The following is a 27,441-nucleotide window of genomic DNA, read 5'->3' as shown; positions in this document are numbered from 1 at the left end:
CGCCCGTCGCCACAGAGGCGCAGCTGTGCCCAGCACAGACCACCTGTGTAGGCAGGGGCACAGGCCACGTGCACATGGGGGTGCCGGGGTGACTGGAAACGGGTGGGGTGGGGGAGCTGGCACCAGGAGGCAGACATCTCGCTGGGCACCTTTTGTCCTTTTTCATTATTGTTTTCTTGCAGTGCATGTATTATCTATGTCTAAATGTAAATGCTCGGGGTGGCTTTAAAAGGAAGGCCCTCTGGAGTCTGTGCATAGAGAGCGCGGCTGGAGGACGCACTTTTCAGACAAAACGTTCCCAGGCTCCTTGGCCAGGGCAGCGGGTGCTGGAGAGAGAAGGATTCAGAATGAGGTGGGAGATGCGGATGCTCCGCTCCTTCACAAGCACAGCGAGTGAGGTCTGCCGGGAGCCGGGCTTCAGGGCCCCTGGCCCTTGTCAGAACAGTCCAGAGAGAAGAGTCTGCAGTTCCCAACTTTGGGGGAGGGGGGCAGGCAAAGTGCTGCAGGTGACCATTTAAAGAGACGCACCACACACAGGCATGAGGATGCATGGTGGTCACGCCTGAGCCACGACAGCCGTGGGACATCAGTCCAGGAAGGCCACCATGAGCCGAGCTGGAGCTGCAGCCAGGACCCAGGGGGCAGGCTCCTGCCTCAGGCTCCCCCTCCTCCAGCAGCTCCCTGAGGGTGCTCATGGGGAGGGAGCCGTAGCCTCTGCAGAACCATGCCTGGGGGCCCAGAATCCATTTCCAGCAGCCCAGCCCCTGAGCACAATCAAATCAGCTTGAATAAGTGAAAAGCAGGGCCCCGTCATCACTCCAGCTGCTTCTCCCTGTCCCCAGCTGCAACTGTGTGGCCACTCGTATCCCACGCCCCTGTGTACACACCCCCAATACACACCCAGGCCCTGAGTGAGTCCGGGGGCCCTGCAGGCCCTGGAAGGCAGGCCCAGGGCCTGGCGGGAGGAGAGCTACTGAGCAGAGAACAGGTCAGTGGGGCCGCCGTGACAGTTCAAAATGTCAGTTCAAAATGCGACAGATACACTGGGAAATCTGAGCATATTTGTAGTTGAACAGTGGAAGTGGAAACAGAGTGGGCATATTTTTTGCTGTTGTTTCTTTGTGTTTACATCTGGAAGGGGGAGCATCAACCTCTGTCCTCTCCCTCCGGCCAGGACTGGAAGATGCCAGCCGACACACGTCGGGCAGGTGGGGAGCTCAGCAAAGCCGGCCGGGTGGGAGGCGTGTGTGCATGGTGCAGGGCACGTGTGCGGGGCACGTGTGCGGGGCGTGATGGGGTGGTGCGTGCATGTGTGCGGAGGCGTGCATGCGGGTGCACTAACACGCTGGCAGCCTTCAGGGGAGAGAGCCCCTGCAGGTGAGGAGGAAGGGGCTGAACGAAAGAGGAAAGAAGAAGGAGATAACAAAATGCCCCGCCCTGCAGCCTCCTTCTAGCCTTCTTGTCTCCATCTAGGCCAGGAGGACACACGCTTCTTCCTCCCCACCTGCTCCCAGGTCCTTGCGCACTGCAGGCTGTGAGCTCCAGCAGCAGGGACCAGGGCCTACATGTCTGTGCCAGAGGCATTTCCGTCCAGCTGCCCGCCTGTGGTCAGCAGGGGGCGATGTGCTGGCTTCAGGGCACCACACTGGGCATCTGACGCCAGGAGACCAGAGGCTAACTGGGGAGGCGGGGGGACACCGGGACTTTCCTAGCGCAGCTTTGCCTACGGAGCCCAGAGTGGGCAGCTTCCCGCAGGCGGTGAGTTGGGTCTGGGCTTGAAACATGAGGACAGGGAAGAGCAGCAGAGGAGGAGTGGGTGGTGGGGGAGTCACCGGGGCCAAGGGCTTGGGAGACAGGCCTGTGCAGAGCATGCAGAGCCGTCCCGGGGGAGGTCAGGACGAGGTGGAAGCGGCAGGCGGTCTGGACAGGGAGCAGGTGTGGCAGGCCATGGAGGAGTGACCCACAGAGGGGGAACTTACAAAGGAACCTAAAGGGGGGTTCGATCTGACCAGCCCCCAGTGTGGAATCTGAGGGAGGAACGTCCTGTTTGGGCAGCAATCTTGCACGCTGGCCCCCCTTCCTGGGGCTGCACCCCAGCCTGTTTCACACCTGCCAGGAGGTGTAAACCGTGACAGTGACTCCAGACACTCAATGCCTCTGTGCTCCCTGGTCTATGCATGCTTTACACATGTGGACGTGACCTTTCACGGGGAGGAGCAAGAAGCAGTCATGGGGTCACAGGGGTCAAGGAGGTGGGGAGAAATCCTTCCTATTCCACCACTGGATTTGAACCCAGGTCTCTGGCTTCTGAGTCTGTGCCTTAAAGCATAGATGAATGTCCCCTGCAATGCCCTCTGACTCAGTATCTTCTGTTGCCCCAAAACACAGCCCCAGCCCCAAATGGCCTGGGGCTCAAGTTCTGCTCCTGCACTCAGACAAACCTGAGGTCAATGTTTGTAGATTAACTTCTGGCCGACCCCACCCCTTTGAGGCTGGGAGGCCTAGGCGCAGAGAGGAGTCCCTTGCCCAAGGCCGCACAGCGGGTGGAGTCTGCAGGAGGCCCGCCTGAGGGCCAGCTGTCGGCAAAGGTGCCAGAGGAGCCTGCAAGGCATTCGAATCTCCGTGAACTTTCACAAACTAACTGTGCTCCCCTGCCCCCAGCAGCACTGAATCAGAAGCTGGGGGTGCAGTCATTACTTCCCCATCTCTCTGGAACAGACACAGCAAGGACACCAGGGTGGCCCAGGCCCGCAGTCAGCCTCCCTCCCCTCTGGGTGCAGAAGGGCCGGGGCCTCCATGCGGGAGCAGAACTTACCGTGTAGAGCTCATTGGTCACCTTCAGGAGCTCCTCGTGCATCTGCAGGCCGATCTCCTTGCTCTGCAACACAAAGAGCAAGCGTCAGAGGGGAGAGGTCACCAGGCGTTTCAAGGTCCTTTTCAACACAGAAGAGGCACAACTGCTTGGGAGGAGAGAGGGAGGAGGGCGCAGGTATCAACTCAAACTCCTTGACCCGCACCTGAATTCCTCACTAGTGTGCGTGAAACAAATCCACAGAGAGTCGTTCCTTGCAAGAGGAATTCCCTGGCCCTACAAGTTGGTCCTTCTGTGCCCCTCCGAAGTCTCCAGGCCTGCGGAGCGGGACCCAGCTCTTCAGCCGGGTTTCTGAGGCTCTAGAGGACTAGTGGGGGCTGAGTAGACACACACACAGGCCAGGGTTTGGGGGCCATGGACACTGGGATGGGGTGGAGGGCTTTAAGCCATGCAACCTCTGGACACCTCAAGCCTGTCTCTCCCTTCTTCAAACTGTGCTTACTTGTTTGCTTGGTTGTTCCTGGGGAGCTGCTCCCCACTGGAATGAAAGCACTGAGCCCCCCACTCTGGAGGCAGGCATTCAGAACCCAGCTGCTGGCAGGGCAAGCGGCAGACAGCATCCAGCTGAGAGCGCATCAGGGATGGCCTCAGAGGACAAGGCGACAGGCCTTCCCAGAACAGACACCCAAGCCAAAGGCGGGTCCAGCGGGAGACAGAGGTTGGGCAGCTCTAAGGGGTAATCTGTGTCCAGAACTCCCTGGAAGATGGCTGAAACACCAGTAAGATGGCTGCATCAGGACTCACCACCTCTTGCCCCCTCACCCCCTCCAAGGCATGGACACACCCCGATTTTCCTGCTAGATGCTAAATGCAGACCTCTCAGCGTCTGCTTGCGGGTACCCAGCTCGTGACATTTGGCCTCCCTTCTGCTGAGTCCCTGCAGAGCCAGCCCCACAGTGTGTATCAAAAAGATACACACTGAGTGAGCCCATGAGCGACAGTGGCAGTCCCTCTAGGCTGACATTCCTTATCTGCAAAAGCGGGACAGGGCAGGGGGTGGAGAGATAACAAGGACAGCAGCCCCTGGACAAGGGAAGAGCCTGGGAGTCAGCAGTAGAGGCTGAATAACAGCCCCCTGCCAGGGAGCAGGTGAGGAGATTGCCCAGAACAGGGAACACAAAGTTGGCTTTTTTTAATTAACTCTTCCCTTAAGAATCTCCTAGTTTGTGTTCCAGCCACTTTGGAAAGCTGTGTGGAGGTGCCTCAAAGTATTAAAAATGGAACTTCATATGATCCAGCAATGCCACACCTAGGGATCTACCCAAAGGACACAAAAACCTTAATTTAAAAGGACACCTGCACGCCTATGTGTATTGCAGCACTATTTACACAGGCAAGCTATGGAAACAACCCAAATGCCCAAACATAGATGACTGGATCTAGAACATGTGGTATACATATATACAATGGAATATTACTCGGCCATCAAAAAGATAACCTCATGCCATTCAGAGCAACATGGATGGAGCTGGAAGAGATTGTGCTCAGTGAAATAAGCCAGAATGAAAAAGATGGTTTCCTGGAATACAGAGGGACCAACCTAGAGATCGGGGGCGGGGGTGGGGGGTGGGTAATTATAACAAATTAAAAATCAAAATCAACAGTCAACTATAAACCAGAGACATTCTGCAGGGGACGGAGAAGGAGAAGGATCAAAACAGGGGCGGGAAGAACACAAGGGACTATGGGATGGTGCACGGGGGACCTGGTGGTGGGACTTTCACGGGGAACACGTCTGAGAGAAAAAGCACACACTGTACAACAATGAAGAATGATGTCCAAAAAATCATAAAAAAGGGCCTCCCCGGTGGCGCAGCGGTTGAGCACTGGGCTGGGAAGCTGCCTGCAGCCTCTGCAGCGCCGGTTTGATACCCGGCCGCCGGCAAGGGTCCCGCATGATGCGCAGACCTCTCCTGTCGCGCCCTCTGCTCCCTCAGCAGTGTACTTTGTCAGTCTGCCTGTTCTGCTCCCCGCTCTGGCTCTGGTGAATCCTCTCACCCTCCCACGCTTTTGACTGTACCCAGTGCTTATATAAATAAAATATAAATAAATAAATAAAAAGAAAATATTTTTTAAAAATCATAAAAATAATGAAGAACACAAGCGATTCTGAGGCAGGAGGCAGAAAGGGCCTCAAAGGAGTGAACGATGAGGCGATGCAGGAGGAGGAGAGGCGAGACCACAGTCAGGCGGCACGGCCCGAGTGGAGGTGGGAGACTGGGAGCAGAGACGTCTGCGGAGAAGCACAGCAGCAGAACCCGGGGGAGAGGCTTCCGCCAGGGGGCTGGGGGAGAAGGGCCAACGGAGCCCAGGCTTCATTCAGGGTGGAACTATTATTTGCCACTGAAGGTTCTGGATCATCAGGAAGGTGAGGACGCCGGGTGGGGAGGGCGCACCGGGCACGAGGGGCTTTAGGTCTGCCCCATGTTCCCATGACAGGCCTGCAAGCCCCCAGGCAGGGCCTGCCCACCTGCCTCAGTGCTGAGCAAACCAGCACTGAATGTGCAAGACTCAAAGCATTTTGTTTTCTTATGGTCGTGGTTGGCTGGGCAGGGGACTATTCGCAACCACAGTTCCAGAAACGACTGAATGAGGAGCCCAAACCAAACATTCCAGCAAGAGCCCCTCCCACCCAGCCCAGGGACCGAGTGGCAGCAGGAGCATGGCAGCCGGCCTGGCCCCGCCACATTTCTCGCATGACTGTCATGCCTGCCGAGGTCAGCGAGGGGGCGTCTCCTTCACGCAGGAAGCTTGTGAGCTTGTGGGCCGCGCGGGCCGGGATCGCATTGGGCCAAAGAGGGTTCAGCCACCACTCTGTGGTTCCTCGGGGTCAAAAGGGCAGAGCCTGGTCTCTCTGACCCTAATAAAATCAGGTGCAGGTGCCCCAGGCCTGCCCGGGCCCATGTTTCTGCCCGTCTTTTGCCACAGCTAGTGCCAGTTAAACTCCCCATAGGACCAGGCAGCTCGATGGGGCGGGGTCCAGCCAGAGTAGGAGGTTGAGCAGCATCCCTGGCCTCCACCCACTGGACCCAGCAGCACCCCACCCCCACCCCAAGGCGTGACAATACACATTGCAGACCCGATGTTCCCTGGGGGCAACATCACCTGGCAGAGACCACCGCCCAGCCTGTGGCTGCTGCCTCTCTGGCCTTCAGACATGTCTTGCTTGACCATTTACTTTTTTCAGAAAATCTGAATCACTTGCCCGCATTTAAAAATCAGGAAATTTCCCTCACAAGTATTGAGTTTCAGTTTCTCTTGAAAAACTAGGTCTGGCAATCCCAGCCCCAAGTCTGGCAGCCCTTGGCGGGGTGGGTGCTCCACAGTACCGGCACCTCCTGTCTCCTGTGCACCCTGGAAAACAGGTGTTAATGCTCGAAAACCTGTGAGGTGCCCCAGGGTGGCCACCTGGACCACCTGGTGCTTATCAAGTCAGTGGTCCCAGGCAGCTGAGTCACAGAGGCGAGTGTCTTGGTAACAAGAGCTCTTCTTGGACCCCACATTTGAGAGTTGCTCAAGTTGGGGTCCTGAGACTGAGCCTCCCTACTTCAGACTGTTCCTGTAAAAGGACTGACCTCTAGTTAGAGAACATACAAGTTCCCTGGGGCTGGCACCCTGGCTCCCCGGAGATTGGATGGCAAAGGCTTATGTTCAAAGGAGCCCCACAAATGGCAGCACATGAGCCAGCCGACACCCAGAGAGTGAAACGTGGCCACTTTGCTTTTCTCTTTTGCAAAAACCCCCACACGCTCACATCAAGATGGACTGACTCACGCAAGGCTCCTGAGCTGCAGGTCAGCTCTGGGATGTGAAAAACCCCGCATGGTGCTGCGCCCCTTGTTGATCGTGCTTTTAAGTGAGAAACACCACCCCACACCCCACACCTTGTTGTAGAGCAACCCCGATACAAAACGGGGTGCCTGACTGTGGGTCCTCACCCGCGCGCTTAAAAGGACTTATCAATGCTCTACTGCAGGCACACGTGAAAGGTTAATAAAAGGTTTATTTACAAGGGAAGGGGAAATGAGGAAATATACAGCTCTGGGAGAAAAGCGGGAGACAAAGTTTTAAATGAGTCCTACCCGATCCGCCGATCTGGAACCCCAAAATGGCGCTCTGAGAGCTGGCCGCCAGCCAGGAGCGGTGAAGCCGGGAGGCGAGCGATCGCGAGCCAGAGAGAGCCCTAGGCCCACGTGTTTGGTTTTTTATATCCAACCTGGCTGCCCAACTCCACCCTCAGGTCCCAGCCACCCTCCCCTTGGTGGTGATGGGATTTGTCTTCCCCAATGTCCTGATGGTTTTAGTCTGGAGTGGGGGTGGAGTCCACAAAGCCTGTGTGGGATTAACTCAGGACATCACTTCCCCCTAACAATTCTCCCCTTTCACTTTTTGCCACCATTTCCATGGTGATGAAGATTAAACATATGGATGCTGGGATACAGTCTCAGATGAAAGTTTTCCAGGGTTCCAGTCTGAAAGAAAACGAATCCCTCCAGGTATTGTCCATTGTGGAAAGCAAAAGTCCTCCATTCCTGGAAAAACAGTTCATCAGTCCCAGCCGAAAGAAAACATGTGGAGGCATTAGCCAGAACAAGACAGCAGATATGTCAAGATCACAGGAAAAAAAAAAATGTTAAAATGGTTCAATTTATGCAAAAATGAATTCTCTCAACCTTGATCCCAAACTTTAACAGCATAGCAAAAGTTTGCAATTAAGTCTACTTTTAAACCATTTTTCTATTTTTGCATAAAATCACAGGGCAGAATAACTAAGCAGCAATTTTAGCTGGCTTTGTTGAAATACTCCATATAGGATCAGAGCGAACCATTGGCATTCGGTCGATGTAGGCTTCAGGTACAAAGTTAGTCTCATCAGACTCCACCTGAGCTTTCCTCTTCTCGAGGGTACCAGGGCATTTTCGTTGGCCGGGTTGTCCAGTCCTGCCAATGGAGGCAAGCTTCCTCACCTTCTTTGGAGGTCTCTGGAACCCTACAAACAAGGCAAACAGGTTCTCCTCTTCTTGGTTCAGCTCTGTTTCAACTTTCTGGAAGAACTCCACACAAAGCCACACAATGAAACTTATGTCCAATTTTTTTCAGTTTAAACAAAATCCCTATGGAAGTTATACAAAAACAGACTCTGAGATAAGTAGTAAAAGATTACTACCACTATTTTTATGCTGTGTTGGTATCAAGGGGAGAGAAAATGCAAATACAAGTTAGCTTTGTTGGAAAAAAAAAAAATTACAACCTTGCTGCAGATCCTGGTCACCAAAACAAGAAAACTTTGTGGATTTAGAGCAAAATGCAAAAAAAATTATTAGTATTATTATGTCAAGGAAAACTTAGTAAATATGAGGCGTATGTCCAAGTCTATTTAGTCCTTAGTAGAAAAGTTTTACTCTCAACAGTTCCATCAATAGGAATCTGTTGAGACCTTTTCTCCCTATATTTTCAGAAACAATTTCTGTAGATGTGAAACAATTGAATTATATAATATTACAAGGTGACAATCACCATTGACAATTTACATACATACCAGATACTGCTGTTAACATTTTGTACATACCAAAGTTTTACCATTTTCCCAAGTGACAATGCTTCCCTTCCAGTTTTACTTCATTAGGTAAAATCCAAATAGAAAAAAATTCATCTAATGCCTTTCCCAGGAGGAAAGGGAGAAACTTTGTGGAGTGTCTCAGGAGCTCTACTGAGGTTTCACAAAATTCAAGGCCGGAAGGAAACTGAAAGAACTCAGGCTAGGGATGAAACTGTATAGGCTCATGGTTGAGGCCATATTTGAGTCAAAACACACCCACAAGGGCTGTACGCACAGGGAAAAAAAAAAACAGACTTTTCAGGACTAGAGACAAATATTATACTGCTAGTCCTGCAGAACTAGTGCGCTTATGGTGACCAACGCAAGGAATGTTACTTTGGGCTGGTCAACCGCGGGTGTAACTTGGAAACCACGCTGGGCGCCAAACTGTTGTAGAGCAACCCCGATACAAAACGGGGTGCCTGACTGTGGGTCCTCACCCGCGCGCTTAAAAGGACTTATCAATGCTCTACTGCAGGCACACGTGAAAGGTTAATAAAAGGTTTATTTACAAGGGAAGGGGAAATGAGGAAATATACAGCTCTGGGAGAAAAGCGGGAGACAAAGTTTTAAATGAGTCCTACCCGATCCGCCGATCTGGAACCCCAAAATGGCGCTCTGAGAGCTGGCCGCCAGCCAGGAGCGGTGAAGCCGGGAGGCGAGCGATCGCGAGCCAGAGAGAGCCCTAGGCCCACGTGTTTGGTTTTTTATATCCAACCTGGCTGCCCAACTCCACCCTCAGGTCCCAGCCACCCTCCCCTTGGTGGTGATGGGATTTGTCTTCCCCAATGTCCTGATGGTTTTAGTCTGGAGTGGGGGTGGAGTCCACAAAGCCTGTATGGGATTAACTCAGGACATCACTTCCCCCTAACAACCTCACACCCCCAATATAGGTGCTCAGATCTTAGCGGCTGTGTTTGATAAGTTCTGTTTTTCAAAAGGCCTCTCCAGTCTCCCTCAAACCAACTGTGAGTGGGCGGTTCCAGAGCTAAAGCCACTCCCTTCATCGGGAAGGCAACACCGGCTTAAAATATTGGGTTTGAATGACAAGATTCCCCAGACTCCCCTCCCCTTCTCCAAAGGGGGCCATTCTAAACAATCCTTCAGAAAGTGTTCATGGGGTGGAATAAGGGGGGTGCGGGCAGGCCCCTCCTGACCCCCAGGCTCCCCAACACCACCCTCCGTGGGCGGACTTCTCACCGGCTCAGCTCCACACTCCCCTGTGGGCTACCTTTGTGGACAGTCATGGTTTTCCCAGTTCTGGGGTCCAAACAAACTAAATGAAATAAAAGCAAAAACCTGTGTCTCTTTGAATTCCAAACCCCGGCTTTTCCACACTCCAGCTTGTTTTCTCATTAAATAAGGAAACTTGAGACCCACAGATGTTCCCTATTTAAATATACGATCTGTGTGCGCGCGGGCCATCTCCCACAGCAATTGTGTTGTTATTCCAAAGCAAAGGCTTGAAAGGCGTGTCACGGAGGGGCAGGGCTGCTCTGGCCTGTTCCGGAAGGTCAGCTTCTCCTAAACGGGCCAATTTGAGCAGCCAACGGGCTATTTCTCCAGAACCCTCCTGGCTGGTCCACACCTGGGCTGCGGTGCTCTGCTGTGTCCCAGGTCACCTCCCTGCACCTCCAAACTCCACCACTCTGGACCCCATTTGTGGCCCCTCCTCCCCTTCAGTGTCTTCCCTTCTCTGCTCCCGGACGCCGCCCTTCTTGCCCGCCCCTTCCCAAACTTATTTATGTCTCCTGTTGCTGCAGCTCCAACTGTTGTCATCTACTTGTTTTTGCAAAAAGCTGGAATGCAGATGTGCGCCCTGAACGCCTCCCCAGTGCAGGGCTGGGGTGCGGGGCTGGGGTGCGGGCTGCAAGGAGACGGAAGGCCCTGGAACCGCCGCCATTTAGCCGGACTCCGCTGCCCGGGAGCCAGCCACTGGCGGGGCTGCCCTCCTGTGCCCCGTAATTACTCCCTGCAGTTCCCCGAGATCCTGTTTATGTTGAAAGCCCTCATTTTCAGAAATGCTTAAAATAACAAGTTTGAGGAAGTCCAAGGACATCTTGGAATGGCTACAAACAAGGGACCTGATGTGGTCAGGCCAGGAGTTTCTGGATCTCTACCCCAGTAATACTACATATTATTATTAATAATAATACTTATCATTGTTAATAATAATGCTTGGCACTGTTACTACTGCTAATACTTATCATTAAAGATAATAATAACAATAATACTTATTGTTTCTTGATTGCTTAGCCTGTGCCAGACCCTGTGATAACTGCTTGACAGACAGCATCTCGAGGAAACCCATCAGCCCTTTGTGGGAGGCACGATCATTAACCCCACTTTAAAGATTAGGACACAGAGGCCTGGGAGGGCGAGTAATTTGCTCAAGACTGTAGAGCCAATAACTGTGAGTGACTTTCCACCATTCCACTTGTCACTGGGAAAGCCAGCACTCCAAGCGCCTTGACAACCACCCCCCACATTCAAAATTAATTATAAAACAGACACTCCCCTGGCTTAGTATAAGAAGCATAGTAATATTTACCAGGCTCTGCTGTAGATCACCATAAATATCAGCTCACATCCAGTGCCAGTGCCAGTGCCAGTGCCAGTGCCAGCTTGCAGAATCTGCAGTGACGAAGCCCGGCCCTGCAGCCACTCAGGTCAAGGTAGCAGGAAATGGCTTGGGGGCTGGCTCTCTGCAGAGCAGGATGCACTCAGCAGCGACCGTGAGTGGCGATGACCCTAATGCTCACCTACCCCTCCCCTCACCCCAGCGCTGAAACTCTTACTCACAGATAAGGAGAGAAATTCAGAGGACTGGCTGGAGAGTCTGCATGTCCTGGGGATCCAGACAAAGCTGTCTCCCTGAAAAACTCTCATCTGCCAAACCTGAAGTCACTCAGCTTTGAGCTGCTTTTTCCCTTGCTCCATTATCTTCAAGGTGAAAAGGATGTTGTCAGACTTACTTGTTGGCTTCAAAACGTACTAATTGCTTATTACTGCTGAATCATTGACCTGAGACCTCGTTTGCATCTCCTCATCATTTTATACTCTGATCTTCTGTTTCACTTGCACTGTTTGTGAATAGGATGTGATTAGGTTATAGTGACATTTCCAAGATCTCTCTACCCATGTATCTTCCCAGCTACCACCTTTACCACTTTCCATGCACCTGTTCATTCACCCATCCGTGCACCCACCCATCCGTGCACCCACCCATCCATGCAGTCATCGTCCACACAGCCCCCCGTGCCTGCATACATGCCTCCACCCATCCACCTCGTCACCCACCTGTCCCCCATCCATCCATCACTTCTTACCCGCTGTGTCCACCCCAGCCTCCCTGCTCCAGACCCCGGTTTCTCGTCCCCCATTAATCTGCACACTACCATATACATGAAACCACACATATCAGCTCTCCCTGAGTCCATCCCTTTTCAAATACATCAAATACACCAGATGAGTCATCCTGAATCTTAGCTCTGATCAGCCCCTATTCAAAAACCTTCAATGACTCTCCAATGCCTAGAAAATAAAGCTCAGCTTCTCCCTCCAATACCCAAGTACCTCCTTGCTCTCTCTCCATCTTCCCTTCCTTCCCCCACAACCCTTAATTTCAGACTAGTTTAAAACACGCAGACTGGTAGAGAGAACAATAACAAACACCGTGAACATATAACCTGAATTAAAGGACTATTAGGATTTTGCCAATTTTGCTTCCACTTTACTCCAAGGAGGGAGCACTATGTAGAAACTATCAAAGTGCTCTGTGTCCTTCCTTCCCCTCACGCCTCCCTTACGAGCTCACCTTTGCAGTTTCATTTTGCCACCCAACACTTGCTTGCACACTGTCGGCCTCAGGATACATGCAGACTAAGTTTCTTCATGTTAATGACTGAATACCACACCATCATAGGAAAATCCATGGTTTATTCAACCCTTGCCTGCAGGAGGCACTCTTTAGGAGACGTCTCTCTGTTTCTTTCACGCACGCACGACTGCAGAAACCTTCCCTGGCTGGCCTGTGCGTGTGCAGGTAGACCAGCGCATCTTTAGGTCCTACTTGGAGGTGAACTTGCTGGCATCTGGGCTTTGTACTCCGCCTTCAGTGTCACTAGATGCTGCCCAATTGTCATCCGGAAGGTCCGGACCAATAAACATGCCTGCTGGCCGGATGTCAGGGTCCCAGCTACTCACATTCTTACCAGCACTTAGGACTGGTTTACCCACCTAACGGGACACGGCTGTGTCTCGTTTTGCTTTATTTTCCTCCTCCTGATTGCTGGGAAGTATGAGCATCTTTTCTTTAGATCTTTAACATCTAAATTCCATTCTATGGGATGCACCCGTTTTTATTTTGCACCCATGTTTCTTGGGTTGCTTGCCCTTTTCTTACTAATTTGTGGGAGCTGACTTTACATGCCGGGTATTAATTAGCTTTATTAGTTCTGTGCATGCTTGACAGCTTCTCATCTCCATTTTTGCTTGATGTATTTGTTGTAGAAAGATTTATTTTTACGACATGGAATTCATCAATATTTCCCTTTATGGTTTGTGCTTTTTAATTTTTTCTTTAAGCTGTCTTTTCCCATCCCCAAAGTTTTAAATAAAATCTCCTATATTTTCTTCCCAAATTCTGAAGTTTTGCTTTTTTACCTTCAGCATTTTCATATATCTAAAATATATTTATGGCCTCCCCTGGTGGCGCAGGCAGTTGAGCACAGCGCTGTGATGCTGTCCACAACCTCTGCAGGGTGGGTTTGACCTGAGAGAATCCCACATGGCACAGCAGACCTCTCCTGTCTCGCCCTCTGCTCCCCTCAGCAGTGTATTTCAGTCTGTCTGCCTGTTCTGTTCCCCACTCTGCCTCTGGTGAATCCTCTTGCCCTCCCACACATCTGGCCTGTACCCCAGTTCTTGTATGCATGAATAAATAAATCTTTAAATAAATAAATAAATAAAATATATTTAGGAAACTAAGTGGAAGTCTTACTTTTTGTATATAAAAAAGTGTGTATGTGTATGTATAAAATCAGTTCTTAAAAATAACCAGAAAAGGACAACCAAGGAAATGGGCCCCTTTTGCTAGACAGTCTCTCCACCTACTCCACCCCCATCCCCCATCTGTAATGCATCCCCGCCATGGGCCATGTTCCCATCTGTTTCTGGGCTCTCTATGCTGTCCCCCTGGTCAGTTATCTAGCACTAAGCTAGTACTAGCCGTTTTACTAACCATCACTTAGTAGAAGTCTCAGTAGCCCATAACACAAATACTCCAACGAACAACAAAATTATAACCTACAGAGCTTATTTTCTTATAATGGTGTGATAAAGTTAGAAATCAAAAGCTGGCTTTAAAAAAAAAATCTTGAAACTAGAAGAAGCATACTTCTGAATAATTCATGGGATGAAGAAGAAATTATGATGGGAATTAGGAAATATTTATGTCTGAATGACAATGAAAGCATCATTTATCAAAACTTCTAGGGTGCAGCTAATTTGTTGCATTAGTGGCATAATCATTCTTGTTTTCTAATGTATGCAATTTTAGATTACATTTTTTAATTAGATGTGGCTGGCACATGGGAACACTATTAACTTTTATATATTGATCTTGTAACCAGTCATCTTGCTGGACTTTTTTCAGCAGAAAGCATGAAATTTGCTGTTGCATTTTGGCAAATACCCTTTAAGTTAAGGAAGTTCCTATTTATGCATTCTTAATTTGTTGAGAGTTTTTTACTTTCAGTGGTTAAAAATTAGATGTATGCCTTTTAAAATTCAAGAATGCCACTTCTCTCACTTGCTCCCCCCTCCCCCTCCACTGCACAGGATGGGGGTCCTGGCCAATGTAATAAGACAAGAAAAAGAAGTAAGAGGTTATAAAAGAAAAAGTGTCATCACTTAGAACTAATCAGTAGGTGGTTTCCTGGGCATATTTTCTTATTTCTAACTCTTTTTTAAAATGTGTGTGCCGGGCCTCCCCGGTGGCGCAGCGGGTTGAGTGCCACGCTGTGAAGCTGGCCGCAGCCTCTGCATTGCAGGTTCGATTCCCAGCCAGCCAGGAAGAAACCCATATGGTGCAGCAGACCTCTTCTGCCTCGCCTGCTGCTCCCCTCTGAGTGTCTTCAGTCCTTCTGCCTGTTCTGCTCCCCACTCTGTCTCTTGTGAATTCTCTCACCCTCCCGCACCTCTGACTATACCCCAGTTCTTGTATAAATAAATAAATTTAAAAAATAAAAAATAAAATGTATGTGCCAAGAATAAAATATTCCTTCATCCCATCTCTAATCTTAATTCTCAAAGTCCCAGTAATCATCCTAATATTAGCTAATACTTATTGATTGCTTGCTGTGAACCAGATAGGCATTTTATATCATCTTTTTAAAGGCCTGTGACAACCCTATAAAGGAGGTCATGTCAGTGCCACTTTGAAAAAGACAAAACTGAGAGGATCAGGGGTTAGGCTGAGTTTTCATGGCTGGAAAGTGCAGGGACTGAGCCAGAAATTCTGTAATCCTCAGACAGCACAAGACTGCAATACCAGCCTGCCTGCTCATGACCCAGACCCACCATTTTTTTCACTTGGTCTTTGGTCTGGAATCCCATCTCTCTCTCTGAATCTTGGCACAGCTGCATGGACACGGCAATGTACCACCCTTCAGGAGGACAGGAGGGCTCATTCTTCCAGCTGCAGGGAGAGCTCCAGACACCCAGAGCTTTAGTCCTCTTTGAAGCTGCCTCCAGGCTCTGTCCAAGGCCACGCTCCCTTCCACGAGTACCAGAGGAGTATAAAGGCTCAGCCTCCTCCCCACAACCCAGGGCCATGTGGGAGGGCCAGGTTAGCTTCAGTTCTCCTCAGGGAATCAGCCGAGGCCTTTGCTGTGCCTACACCACAGCAGATTCTCTACTGGATGACACCTGCTTCCCTCCCTTCTGCAAGTGCACTCACTAATACACCCACACCCTGTCTGTTGGCTTCCAGAGGAACCCAATCTAGGGTAGATCCCAATCCTTCCAGGCTCACTTTCAATGTTGCTGCCCCCCCAAAGCCTCCCAAGTCCCCCAGTCGGGATGGGAAGTCCTCCCTCCTCTGGACCAAACTCCCTCTGCTGTATTTGAGTCACTGCTACATCTGTGTGTGGAGGACCTTAGGTCTGACTTATTTCTCTATCTTCTTCAGCACCTGTCTCTTAACACCAAGCCTGGGCTCCGGAGTCAGACACATCTGGACCCCAGAGTCAGACACACCCCAGCTCTGCATTTATCAGCATCAGAGTCCTCATCTGTAAAGTGGGGTGATGACAGCATCTCAGGCTTTAAGAATTAAATATCTAATGGATGCAAAGCCCAGAGCCTGCACGCAGTAAGCACTCCCTACATGTTTGTAATGTCTAATTACTGTTTACCTACTGCCGTGATGGCGCTAATATGGACTTAGTGAGGGAGCGGGGACGGCCTGATATCGAGCAGCTCAGCAGGCCCTGCTAGCAGTGTGAGTGCACAGCTCCCCTCCCTGGAAGACCATGCAGACTGGCTGAAGGTCCACATCCCTTGGCAGTTGGCCCGCTTTACATTCTCTCTCCCTCTCTCTCTCTCTCCATCAGGCCTCCTAGCTGCACCCTCCAGCATGCAAGCCCTCACTCTTTCCTGCAACCCAGAACTGAAAAACAAACTAGGTTTGGAATCCAAGGCCATTGGTGCTTTTGATCTTGGTTACAAGGCAAGGCAATTATTGGAACACAAAAGCCCTGATTTATTTATGAAATGCCAGGGACATCTTTGAGGCGGGAAGGAGGAAACTCACTGAAGACCAAGCCCTTATTGCCACACAGAGAAAGGCTGCTTTCAAACACAAGTCCCCCAAATGCCCTCTCTTCTCTGTGAAGAGTCTCTCCTCATTAGTGCTTCCTCCAGAACACTGCTGCTTCCAACAATCACATTCACCTCGCGGTGGGGCAAGCAATTAAATTCCACAGGCATCTGAGCACAGAATAATGGATGGCTATTGTTAAGGGAGCTGAGGCTGAAAGTGGAATGAGCTTCGCAGCCCAGTCTCAGAAACAGTGAGGGGCAGACAAGGGACCCTCCTGCAGGCACGCAACAGGGGTGGAGGATTCAGGACCGGAGCTGGGCCTGAAAACCCGCCCTGGGGGCCAGCCTCTGCGCTTACCAGTGGGGTCTCGGTTTCCACCCCTGGAAACCTGGAAGGCTGGACCAGATGGGTCCCTGACTGTGCGGTCCCCAAACCAGCAGCAGCACAGCCTAAGCACTTGTCAGAAAGGCAGACCCTCAAGCCTCATTCTCATCCACTGAGCCCTATGGGGTGGGGGCCGTCAGCCCACAGCACAGAACAATCCCTGCTCATGTGGACTGAAATGTTCACCAAGGACCTGCTTTGGCTACAGGTTGTTTTACTTAAAAGTCGCAGTTTCCAAGGACCGAAGGAGGACGTGAAGGAGGACTTAGGGCAGGTCAGAGGAGACCTGTGGTGTGACCAGACGGGGCAAAACACAAAGCAAGTCACAGGGGGACACCTGAGTCATGGGGGACAACTGGAGAGCCAGGAGTGTTACCAGAGGCCGGAGGGACCTGGGTGGGTGGCGGTGGCTTCTGTCCCCAGTACCTGACACGTTTCCACGTGGGCTTGACTGATGGACAGAGCAGGACTGTGTCAGGTTTCATCTCAGCACTGGGGCAAAATTTCTGTTGATCACGCTTGTCCCCAAAAGGAACAAGCTGCCCAAGAGGCAGCCAGGGCCTTCACGAGAGAGCTCCAGCAGAGGGAGGACAACGTCGACAGAGAGTGGGGAAGGCCTGGAAGGGCAGGCCTAGTGGGATCAAACGGCTCCTCTGCCCTTCTGGTGAGAGCACCCCGTTTTTCCTGGAGAACCACCCTCGCCATTTTCCACCCTACCCCTCAAGTGGGGTAGGTCCCCCTAAAAGGGGACATCTGGCCTTGGGTGTGTTTCCCAGGCCTGGTCAGCCCACACTGTTTCTCACTGCCACAGGCACAGCTTCCAGAGTGCTCTCCTGACCCGTGCTGGGCCCATCAGATGCCCATGTGACCCCAGTCCAGAAAACGGGGTGCTCGCATTCCTCTGGACTTGAGGCAGGTAGTGTGAAAGCCTGGGTCGCCCAACCAGCAGGAAACTGACTGGGGAAGAGCCCATCCCCCTAGCAACTGGAAAGAGGAGGAAACTGGAGCAGACCTGCAGAGTCTGAGTGCTGGCAACACCTTCTGTGCTCTGATGCCCCCTGCCTGAAGCTGGTCGACTGGAGAGCTGGTCAGTTCCCTTTCTTCCTTCAAGTCAGCTGAGCTTGGTTTCTGCTGTTGCATCTGGAAGTGTCCTGACCCTACGTCAGCCTCTGAGGTCCAGCCTCTGAGGTCAGCCCAGGTCCACCGGGCTACGGTGCATGCGCCTCTCACACCTAGACAAGGGCTGGCGGCCCACGTGCTCCATCCACCCCGACAAGTCCTGGATAGCATGTGGATCTGAGGCCTGCCTAGTCATCAGAACATACTGCACTGCCCAAGGGGACCCGAGAATCGTGGAACGGTGAGCGATTAAGTGAAACAGCTCCCTGGCTGGAGAGAAGCCGGCAGGCTGGGCAGCTGCCCAGGCCCAGCCTGCAAGGCACCTGCCTGGAAGTCACTCCCTCCTGAAGATTCGGTGCCAGCATGTGACCTGGAGTGGGGAGAAGGCACACCCATCCCAATAGCTGGGTCCTGCTTAGAAAGGGGGTTCTTTGGGGTCACGAGTGAGCACCCATATAATAAGCACCTACTGGATGCCAGGCCTGAGCTGGACACTTTGCCTGGACACCACCCTCCACAGCAGCCCCCGGGTTTCAAAGATGAGAAAACCGAGGCTCACAGAGCCTGGCCCAGGAGGCAGTCATGAGCTGCAGGCCAAGGCGGAGACACACTGCCTCCTGCCGGTGACGACGGGGGCAGCAGTCTGGCTCTGCCTGCAGCTTCCCAGGCGTCTCCTCATCCGTAAGACAGGGTGAGGGGCCATTGTTATAGGACAGGGAGAGAGGCAGCCCAAGCCCGGCAAACCTGCCTGCTCTAAATGGGTTCTGCCATCCGCCGCATCAACACAAAACATAGGAGACTTTAATGGGAAGGAACTTTAATTGGGAAACAATACAGGAAAGGCAAAGAGTCTAGTTTCTAAATGAAGCACCCAAAGTGACCCGTCCCCTCGTGGGTAAAAGTCCATCCAAATGGGATCGGCCCAGAACAAGGCCCCAAAGCCTGCCACAAGTCTAAAGCACCTTCCAGTGGGGACCCACAGAAAAGGGTCAGAAACTACCAGACAAGCCCGGAAGGAAAAGAGCAAAATCAACATCAAGATAAAAGCTGCCATGGTCACCTCCCCACGGGTCTCACCCACATCTGTGTCACCCCGTCCACGACCAAAAGACAAGCGCAGTTTCTTCACATGTCTCTAGGCTCCATGCGCCTCCTCCAGGTCTCCTGGCTCCATCCTGCTTCCTTCCTTCCTCAGTCTCTTCTGCAGCTTCTCCTCTCCCTGCTCAGCTCCACCCTCCCTTGGGTGGGGCATGGAACCTCCCCCTTTCCTGGGGACCACCCTGTTACACCATCAGTGCCCCAGGCTTACCAGACACTGGCTCCCCAGTGTTCAAAGGTCTGCAGGCAGCACTAGTGGGAAGGAGTGAGGCCTCGGTACCCTGATATCTGTCACTGACGCCACACAAAGGGCCAGGCCCCACCTTGGCTCCCCCAGGCCCACAAGGACCCGGCTTTCCTTTGTTCCCAGGCACAGGCCTGGTAACAAGGCCGCCAGGAGCTCAGCTGTAGACGTTGTTTCATTATTTTCCACCCCGATAACTTCCATCACTAGTGAGGCTGCTGTCAGCCTAAATGAGACCTGAAAAGATTTATCTCACTTGTCCCAGGGCTCAGCTCAGGGAAAAGACCCTTGGTTTCCTCCAGGCCCCAGTGACCCTCTCTCTCCAAGTCCCCCCCACCCAGGGAAAAAGACACGCCAGCAGCCACCAGTGGGGGCCCGTGATAGAACAAAGTGACCTGAGTCGCTTCAGGGTGGCTTTGCAAAGCACGGTGTGATATTTCTTTATTGCGCTGTATTTACCTTCCTGATTGTGTTTGCTCATGCAAATATTGAGCTTAGGCCGCATTTCATAAACACAGCCCCACGAGGAGCCCAGGGCCTGCCACAGGGCACGAGGGAATTAGCCCATGATTGCAATTTTGCTCTGGAGGTCTTCCTCCAAGTGGACAATCCAAATACAGACTGGGGAGAGATGATTAGATTTTAAATCAACTTGTCCTCTTCCTGCTCTTCTAGCAATCCCAGGCCACCTCATTCCAAAATTGGCATCTGGTGAGAATGATGAGCTGGACTATTTTAGTAGCAATAGTCTCTTATGTCTGTATAGCTCCCGGTTATCTTAGTAGCAATCGCCTCTGATATTCCTGTTATCCTAGGTTATATCTGTGGTACAGTCTCTTACAGCCACGTGATGCTGACTAGCTTTCCTGACATTTACAAAGTGACATCTATCACCATTTCACAAATGAGGAAACTGAGGCACAGAGAGTTCAAGTAAGAAGCCCAAGGACACACAGCAAATAAGCGATGGAACCAGGATTATGAACCAAGGAACTCAGGAATTCTAGACCTGAAGACCTCACCCTGAGTCACCTCTCAGGGATGCGCCCTCCCACACAGGCAGGCAGGCAGGCAGGGCAGACAGGGCACACGCACACATGCTTCATACAATCCTCACACTGCCCCTGGGGTGTGGTTGATGTTTAACCCCATTTGATAGCCAAAGAGGATGTGGCTCACTCTAGTTAAATGACTGGCCTATTTTATGGACAAGGAAACGGAAGTTCACAGAAGCGAATTCGGTTCTAGAAACACCAAGGCAGCACGAGTGTTCGCCAGGCTCTGAGCAGGGGGCTTGGGTACAGGGACTCAGCAGCCATGGGAACTGCTCCCTGCTCACTGGGCTCCCGGGAGCAGAACGGGGAGACCTTCCTGAGAACAGCTGAGCACTCTGTTAAAGCCCTTAAAAATAAGGAAACTTTTGACCCCAGAATTGTCACTGCAGAGACTGATATCTGTCACTGACGCCATACAGAGGACCAGGCCCCACCTCGGCTCCCCCAGGCCCACAAGGACCCGGCTTTCCTTTGTTCCCGGCCACAGGCCTGGTAACAAGGCCGCCAGGAGCTCAGCTGTAGCCATTGTTGGGGTGCTAACAGCAGTGATTGTGGCAAGGTGTGTAAACAAGCAGCTCACGGCAGAACGCGCCACGATAGTGTGGAAACAGCCGTCAGTGTTCAACGGTAAGAGGATGGCCGCACAAATTAGGATGCATCTACATCTTGAACTACTATGGCATCATTCCAAATGTTACAGAAGCACGCGGGCACGGGGACATTTGGTGGCGGAGAGTTAGGGTAATTTGCTAAGTGCCATCAGCAGGCAGTGTCGCCTCGCGTGCAGCTGGACCCCCCTTGGCAAGCGCATATGTACATACGAGAAAATGCGGGAGTGTGAGCCCTCAGACAAGCCCACGCACACGCCTGTCCCGGGACACCCAGGGTTCATGGCCGCGTAGTGACAGCTGAGGCGCTTTCCATCTCTGTCTGTGCACCCCGAGTGTGCGGTGCCCGGCTCCTCACACGTCTGCCCTGCTGGTCCCGTGATCCCCACCCGCCCTAGCAGCCCGGTCCACAGCTAGGGGGTGGGGTGGGGGGCGTGCTGGGCCCAGGCGTGTGAGTCAGCCGGGCTCGCCCACCTTTTTGAAGAGCCGGATGACGTCCTCGCTGATCTGGGAGAGGCGGACGATGACATTGTTCATGAAGATGTCGTTGAGGGTGGCGTGGTCTCGGCTCTCCCGCCTGGTCTGATGCAGGACCAGGTACCAACAGTTCACGGGCGACAGCAGGTACTGGTCCTTCCTGCGGACACAAAGAGCTCAGGTTGACTTCACGGGAACGACAGCCACGGCGGCTCTGGGAACCCCGCGGGTCCCTCCACAGTCAGTTTTATTCCAGCACATTGACAGCCGGGAAAAAGGGGCCGGCAGAGCTGAAGCCTCTTCCCGAGCCGGGGCGGCCTGGCCTGCCCTCCCGGTGGTGGATGCAAATCGACCACCTTCTCTCCCCCCATCTTTGCCTTCCCAACCCCGGGGTCCCTCCAGCTCTAACTTCTCTGTCCACTCCCAGGGTCAGTCTCTCTCTCTCAGCCTCCTGGAAACCATTGCCTTGGCCCCTGATGGCGCTGGGGGTGCAGAGGGCCCAGGAGGAAGCCCAGTTCTGGGGGCTTAAGGGGAGCAGCTTTGAGTCAAGTCCATAAAGCACAGCCACGGCCCCGCCGGCACCGCTGACGGCTACCTCGCAGCCTCCGGCCTCTCCAAGCCGGCCCCCGGACGAGCAGCCGCGGCCTGGCCGGGGCCTGGTTAGACAGTTTCTCAGGCCCGCGAGACCTGCCGAATCAGCTCTGACCAATTCTCGCTGAGGGCTGAGAACCACCACTCTCTGTACCGCTGTTTCCTGGGCTTGGGAAACGGGGCGCTCCCAAAAACGAAGTTGGGGAGCACCTCTCGTCTACGCTTTACCAGCCCTGGGTGTGCCTGGTCTCCGGGAAGAGGCGGGAAGGGCAACTAGAAGCCAAAGTCCTCACGTGGCAAAACCCACATTGCCAGCAGGTGTCTGGGCTGAGCTCTCGCCCTCGGACCCTGCTCGCCTTCCTCCCTCTCCAGGCCGGGAAGGAGGCGTGAGAGGCAGGGTGTGGGGAGAGGCCGGGCTGAGAGGGTGGGCACCTGCGGGTTCTGGCCCTGGTCACACGGGCTCCAGCTCTCACAAGACTCCCTGGCCTGGTCATCCTCCAAAGCAAGTGCAAGTGCTGGGGAACAGCCCCGAGGGCTCTGGGCAGCCGCCCCCCAGCTCCTCCACTTGGGGAGCACAGGGGCGGAAGGACCACTTGACCAACGGGCATTTTTCCTGCCACCAAACGAGCTGAACATTCTTCTCGGTCGCAGGGATTTGGGAGAAGGGAATCTGGTCTCCCGGAGGAAGAGCCTGGAGGGTGGTCTGAACTGGGGGCGGAGAAGCAGCCCGAGGGGACCGCCTGCTCCTTTACCAGAGACTCGGGGAGAGCCGGCCCTCGCAGCCCAGACCCCTCGGCACTTACGCCAGGTGGGGTACGGGGGGCCGTGACTCAGACCTGCCTTGGCGGGGCCCAGAGTCGACAGCCGAGGCAGCAGAATGGATGTCAGTGAGAGCTGCAGGCTGCTGGGCAGAGAACCGGGAGGGCGCCATGGTCTTGCCTGCCACGGTGGAGGTACCCTCTCTGCGTGCCCCGTGCTACGGAGGCCCTGTGCTCCCAGGCTAAGATGTCCCAGCAGGCACCTTCACACACACACTCAGACACACACACACAGGTTTGTGCTGGGTCTTGAAGAACGGGAGGAGGGGCAGAGACCGGGAACTGCAGGTTGAGGCAACAGTAGGTACAAGACAGAGAAGGAGCCCAGTGGAAGCAGACTCTCAAATGTCTTAGGGGCTGGTTGGCAGGACATGAGTCTGGGGTGACAGGTTAATGTCTTGGCTGGGGGGGCCACTGAGTTCCACGCTAATGAGTTGGGACTTTATCCTCAAGGTCACACGGTTCTCAACCTGGGTTGTACGTTCACTGCTGCACCTCCCCCTGCAGTGACCCTTAGGGCTAATGGCTTGCGCCACGGTCCCTAGGTCCGGCTGGGCAACCAGCGCGCAGGGGGAGAACAGCAAAACCCCCTGAAGACATACCTGCTGCACCTCCCCCTGCAGTGACCTCTAGGAATCCCTAGGTCCGGCTGGGCAAGGAACCAGCGCGCAGGGGGAGAACAGCAAACTCCCTGAAGACATAGCTAAGACGGAAGCCTGTTGAAAGATAACGACCACCAGGAGCCACTACAGGAATGCTGACCGCGCGGAAACTCATCTCGCCTTCTCAAGGCCCACAGACTTTATTCTAATACAACTGTCTCCCTAAAATCTTTTCTCTTTCTAAAATCTTTTCTCTTTCTCTGTCTAAAAAGGTCATTGGTTTGCCGATTAAAAAAGAACATACGAAATCTAATAACTAGGCTGATTCAAACGAAAGGTTACTAAACTCTGTGTATTAATAGAACTGTTAGCTTAATAATTTCTCTGTTGTATGCTTAGCCTTGCGAGCATTAATCTTAATGATACAAATATTACATTGTGAAAAGTAAAATTCACCCGTGCTAATTAATAGTAATTTAGTGGTAGTGAGTAGTTTAAACAAAAAGTATTCACATAAAATAAAAAGAAAAATTAATAGCCTAACTACTTAGGAATGCGCCTGCGTCCAGATGTAATTCACGGCCCTGTCAATGATAAGCTAAACCTATAAGCAAGCTGATTTCTTCACTGATGTTCGCCTTTCCTCTGCTTTTAGAAAACATATATATACTGGTCACCAACTCAAATTAAATTACACTCAGATTTACACTTTCTCTTGAAGTGTGTCTGTCTGTCATTTCTTTAACCGAATCCCTGACCACCCTGCGCAATCTCTCAACCCTGAGACGGCCTCATCGTTCACTGCTGTGCTGGTCTGCGGCAGTTCACCTGTGTGAGCTTTTAAAAAACACCAGGCCAAGGCCCCAGCCAAGACCAATTAAGGTAGACTCTCTCGGGGGAGAGCCCTGTTTCTGGTATTGTTGCAATAGTCTCTTGAAGATTCTAATGTTAAGAATGCCTGCTCTGGGCAGTGGGGAGTCACAGAAGTTATCTAAGCAGCTATGATCTTACCAGTGTGCGCCATTAAAACATCACTGAGGGCAGACTGGAGGGTGGGCGTGTGGGGAGGTTGGTGGGTGAGGGGATGGACGCATGGGTGGATAAGGATGGATGGATGGATGGGTGGGTGGGTGGGTGGGAGGGTAGAGGCCTGGGGCTAGAGGCAGGAGGGTCAATCAGCGGGTGACCTTAGTCCAGGAGGAGAGAGATGAGGAGGGCCTGGCCGGTGGCCAGAGGAGGCTAGAGCTGAGAGAGTCCTCCCCAGGACAGCAGATGAGAATGGCGGCTTCCTGGAAGCAGTGGGGAGAGACGATGGACGGTGACTCGGAGGTTTGGCGCTCAGGCAACGGGGAGGGGGTTGGCGACACGCGCTGAGACAGGCGCTGCAGAGGAGGTTTGGGTGGAAAATACTTCTCACATCCCATCTTTCACTGTTTTCTAGGTGGGGATGGAATGGCAAGATTCGCAAAAAGGAGAAATGAGCTAATTGAGCTGTTACCGAAATGACTTCAGGGGTTTAGCTCAGCTTGGGATGAAGAATTGAACATCATCAGGGAATTAAATGTGCAAAATTGATGGAAGGCACAGCCAGAGGTGAGTTCAGGGGGAGGAAAGAGACAAACGCTCTTGCGAGGCAGCGGAAGTGCTGGGAACGCGTGGGGGCCGCTCATCAGGCCCCCTCCGGCAGACCCGCAGGGGAAGGGCAGAGAGGACAGAGCTTTCCTGGCAGGAGCTGAGGGCCAGGAGGCAAAGCCTCGCAAGCGGGACTCATGGGGGAGGCAAGGAGGAGAAAGTTACCCCAAAGGGATGTCCCTTTGAACACCCCAGACAGTCCCTGCCTCCACGGAGCTGGCAGTTGGGGGGGGGGCGCGGGGAAGACACATCCTCAGGGCGTCCTGCAGTGCGTGTGCGTTACAGCTGCAGAAGGTGCTCAAAGAGAGCAAGGGACCCCGAGACCCCCAAACAAGGAGCCCTGGATTTGGAGGGCTGCAGAGTGTTCCTGAGGAAGGGACCTTGGGGTGGTTCCAAAGGAAGAGTTGGAAGGAGCTGGGGTTGGGGGGGAGGAGGGTCATGGGAGAGGGCCCCGGGCAGAGGGGCCAGAGCTTATTGCCTTGAAGGAACCGTGAGGCTGGTGTGGCTGGAGCCCAGGAAGGCAGGGGAGCAGGGGGAGCCGCCTGCCCTCTGGACCGCGCCAGGACTGCAGGAGGAAGCACTGAGACCCCACATGGCACCCCAGGACAACTATGCCCACCCACCTTTCCCAGGAGGAGCCCCCACTGGTGACCCCTTAGTCCTGCCTTCCCTTTTCAGGGGTCGCTTGTCCCTCCTGAGAGCGGGGGCCCTTTGACCTGAGCCCAGCCCTCCACCCAGACCAGCATGCCGCCGCAGCAGCCGGGGCCTGGGCTCCAGGCACGTCGGGAGCGGCCTTTCTGCTTCTTCCATCTTGTGTGACAGTGTCTTCGCAGCAGGAAAACTGCTGCGCTCAGGCATAATGTGAGAACTTTCACATCTGCATGTATGTTTCCTACTTTTATGGCCAGAAAATAGCAATGAAAATTTCTGGTGAGTCACAGCTTTCTTTCTTTGGCGAGGGGAGCTGGGCACGAGGCACCGAGAGACAGCAGCGCGAGGGAGGAGGCGAGGCCTTGCCAAGCTGGTGAGTTAGGAAAATGAAATTAGCAGGGAGCCAGCCACTTGGCTTCTCTGCTGGGGGCCGGAAAATTCCGCTCAGCAGACAGAAGCCATTTCCAGGCCTGCAGAGGCCAGCGTTGTAGAGGAATCCAGCCCACGGGCCGGGACGGCGGGGCCCTCGGGGAGGGAGACCCAGTCCCTGCCTCCCAGGGGTGCTCAGTGGCTGCCGGCAAAGCCGCCCCTGGAAAGCGCCACCTCGGTGACTGCCGGGCCAGGGTGCGGAGGACCTCCTGCCGCCGGAGCTGCCCCACAGAGCTCAGCGTCCTAGCTCAGGGCAGGAACCGGTCATTCTGCCCACACTAGCGGAGGGCCCTGCTCGGTGCCGGCGTGGGAAGCAAAACCAAACACACGCCCGGAGATCTCAGTCCATGGGGGCCTCGGGATGACCCCGTAATCACCTGAACAGATGGGAAATGCAGGGAAGACAGGACTAAGGAGTCGTCGTGAGGTTCCTCCCGGGGAAGGTGGGTGGGCACGGTTGACCTCGCTGGCCCTTCCCTCTGAGGCTTTGGCTGAGGTGTTTCTCCTTGGTGAGGCCTGTCCTTCCCCAGGCAGCCCCCCAAGCCCCCAGCACTGATCCCTGCCCGATCCCTGTGGTCATTACAACAGCACCCCATAGAGGAGCATCCTGTCCAGTCTTGTTCATCACACGGAGCGGGGGGTGGGGTGGGCAGGTGACCGACAGACCAGGGAGGGCCCCTCAGATCTCTGACCACGGGGACTGCATTTTCCAAAACCCAAATGCACACACGCAACTGGACAAAGGTTTTTTTGTTCCTGATTCCCCAACTTACTTAGTTACTAAGTCTAATGAGAAACACAAAAATGAAAGGGTGAATGGCCATTACCCACCCCCTTAGGTATTTCTCTTCAGTGATGGGCAGGGGGGGGTGCGCCGGCACGTGGAGGGGGAGCTCTCCCCAGGACACGGGCCTTCCTGCCCCGGCATCCTGGGCCTTGTCTCCACTCCCTTTGGAGCCTTCTCCCTCTTTGCTCCAAGCAGCCAAATCCCACTCTTCACGACCGGGTTCAGCGGCCTTTCCTTCAGGGATTAGCTGAGAGTCACAGAACATTCTGTCCGTACCGCTCACTCAGAGATTCTCATCAAGTTACTTCTGGAAGGCATCTTCTACGCTGCTGCTTAACTCAGCTCATCAGCTACCATTCACACAGGCAGGGCTTATTTCAGCATTTATTCTGGAAGCTTTACCTCCCCCTGTAGCCGTTGGCAGAGTTGAATTCATTTCCTCATTCATTGTTTCATTGACTCTTTTAATATTTCTGGAGAATCTGCTATGGACTAAGCACTGCGCTCATCACAGAGCATTGAAAACGTGATTGCATGTGCCTTAAGAAGGCTCGCCATCTACTACATGAAATTAAGAGACCAGGAGTTGTGACGGCTGCTGGTCAGAACGCCTCTGGCTGAAGAGACAGGAGTGCTCACTTCAGACTTGA

At 53.1% G+C, this 27,441-nt stretch overlaps 1 protein-coding gene across 3 annotated transcripts in view; it reads right to left on the bottom strand.

The window, feature by feature from the left end:
• SRGAP3 (SLIT-ROBO Rho GTPase activating protein 3) overlaps nucleotides 1-27,441 on the bottom strand; it is a gene marked incomplete at both ends in the record, with an annotated part of 162,377 nt that overhangs the window by 45,550 nt on the left and 89,386 nt on the right. For all 3 annotated transcript variants that reach the window (XM_084247703.1, XM_084247702.1, XM_084247704.1), the window contains 2 exons: nucleotides 2,816-2,878; nucleotides 21,279-21,441. In XM_084247703.1, coding sequence (XP_084103829.1) covers nucleotides 2,816-2,878; nucleotides 21,279-21,441 — 226 coding nt within the window. The remainder of the gene's footprint in view (nucleotides 1-2,815; nucleotides 2,879-21,278; nucleotides 21,442-27,441) is intronic.

The sequence above is a fragment of the Talpa europaea genome, assembly GCF_964194135.1.
Source record: "Talpa europaea genome assembly, chromosome: 11".
NCBI classification, from domain to species: Eukaryota; Metazoa; Chordata; class Mammalia; order Eulipotyphla; family Talpidae; genus Talpa; species Talpa europaea.
Note: the sequence above shows the minus strand (reverse complement) of the source record. Positions and strands in the feature narration are given on the sequence as shown.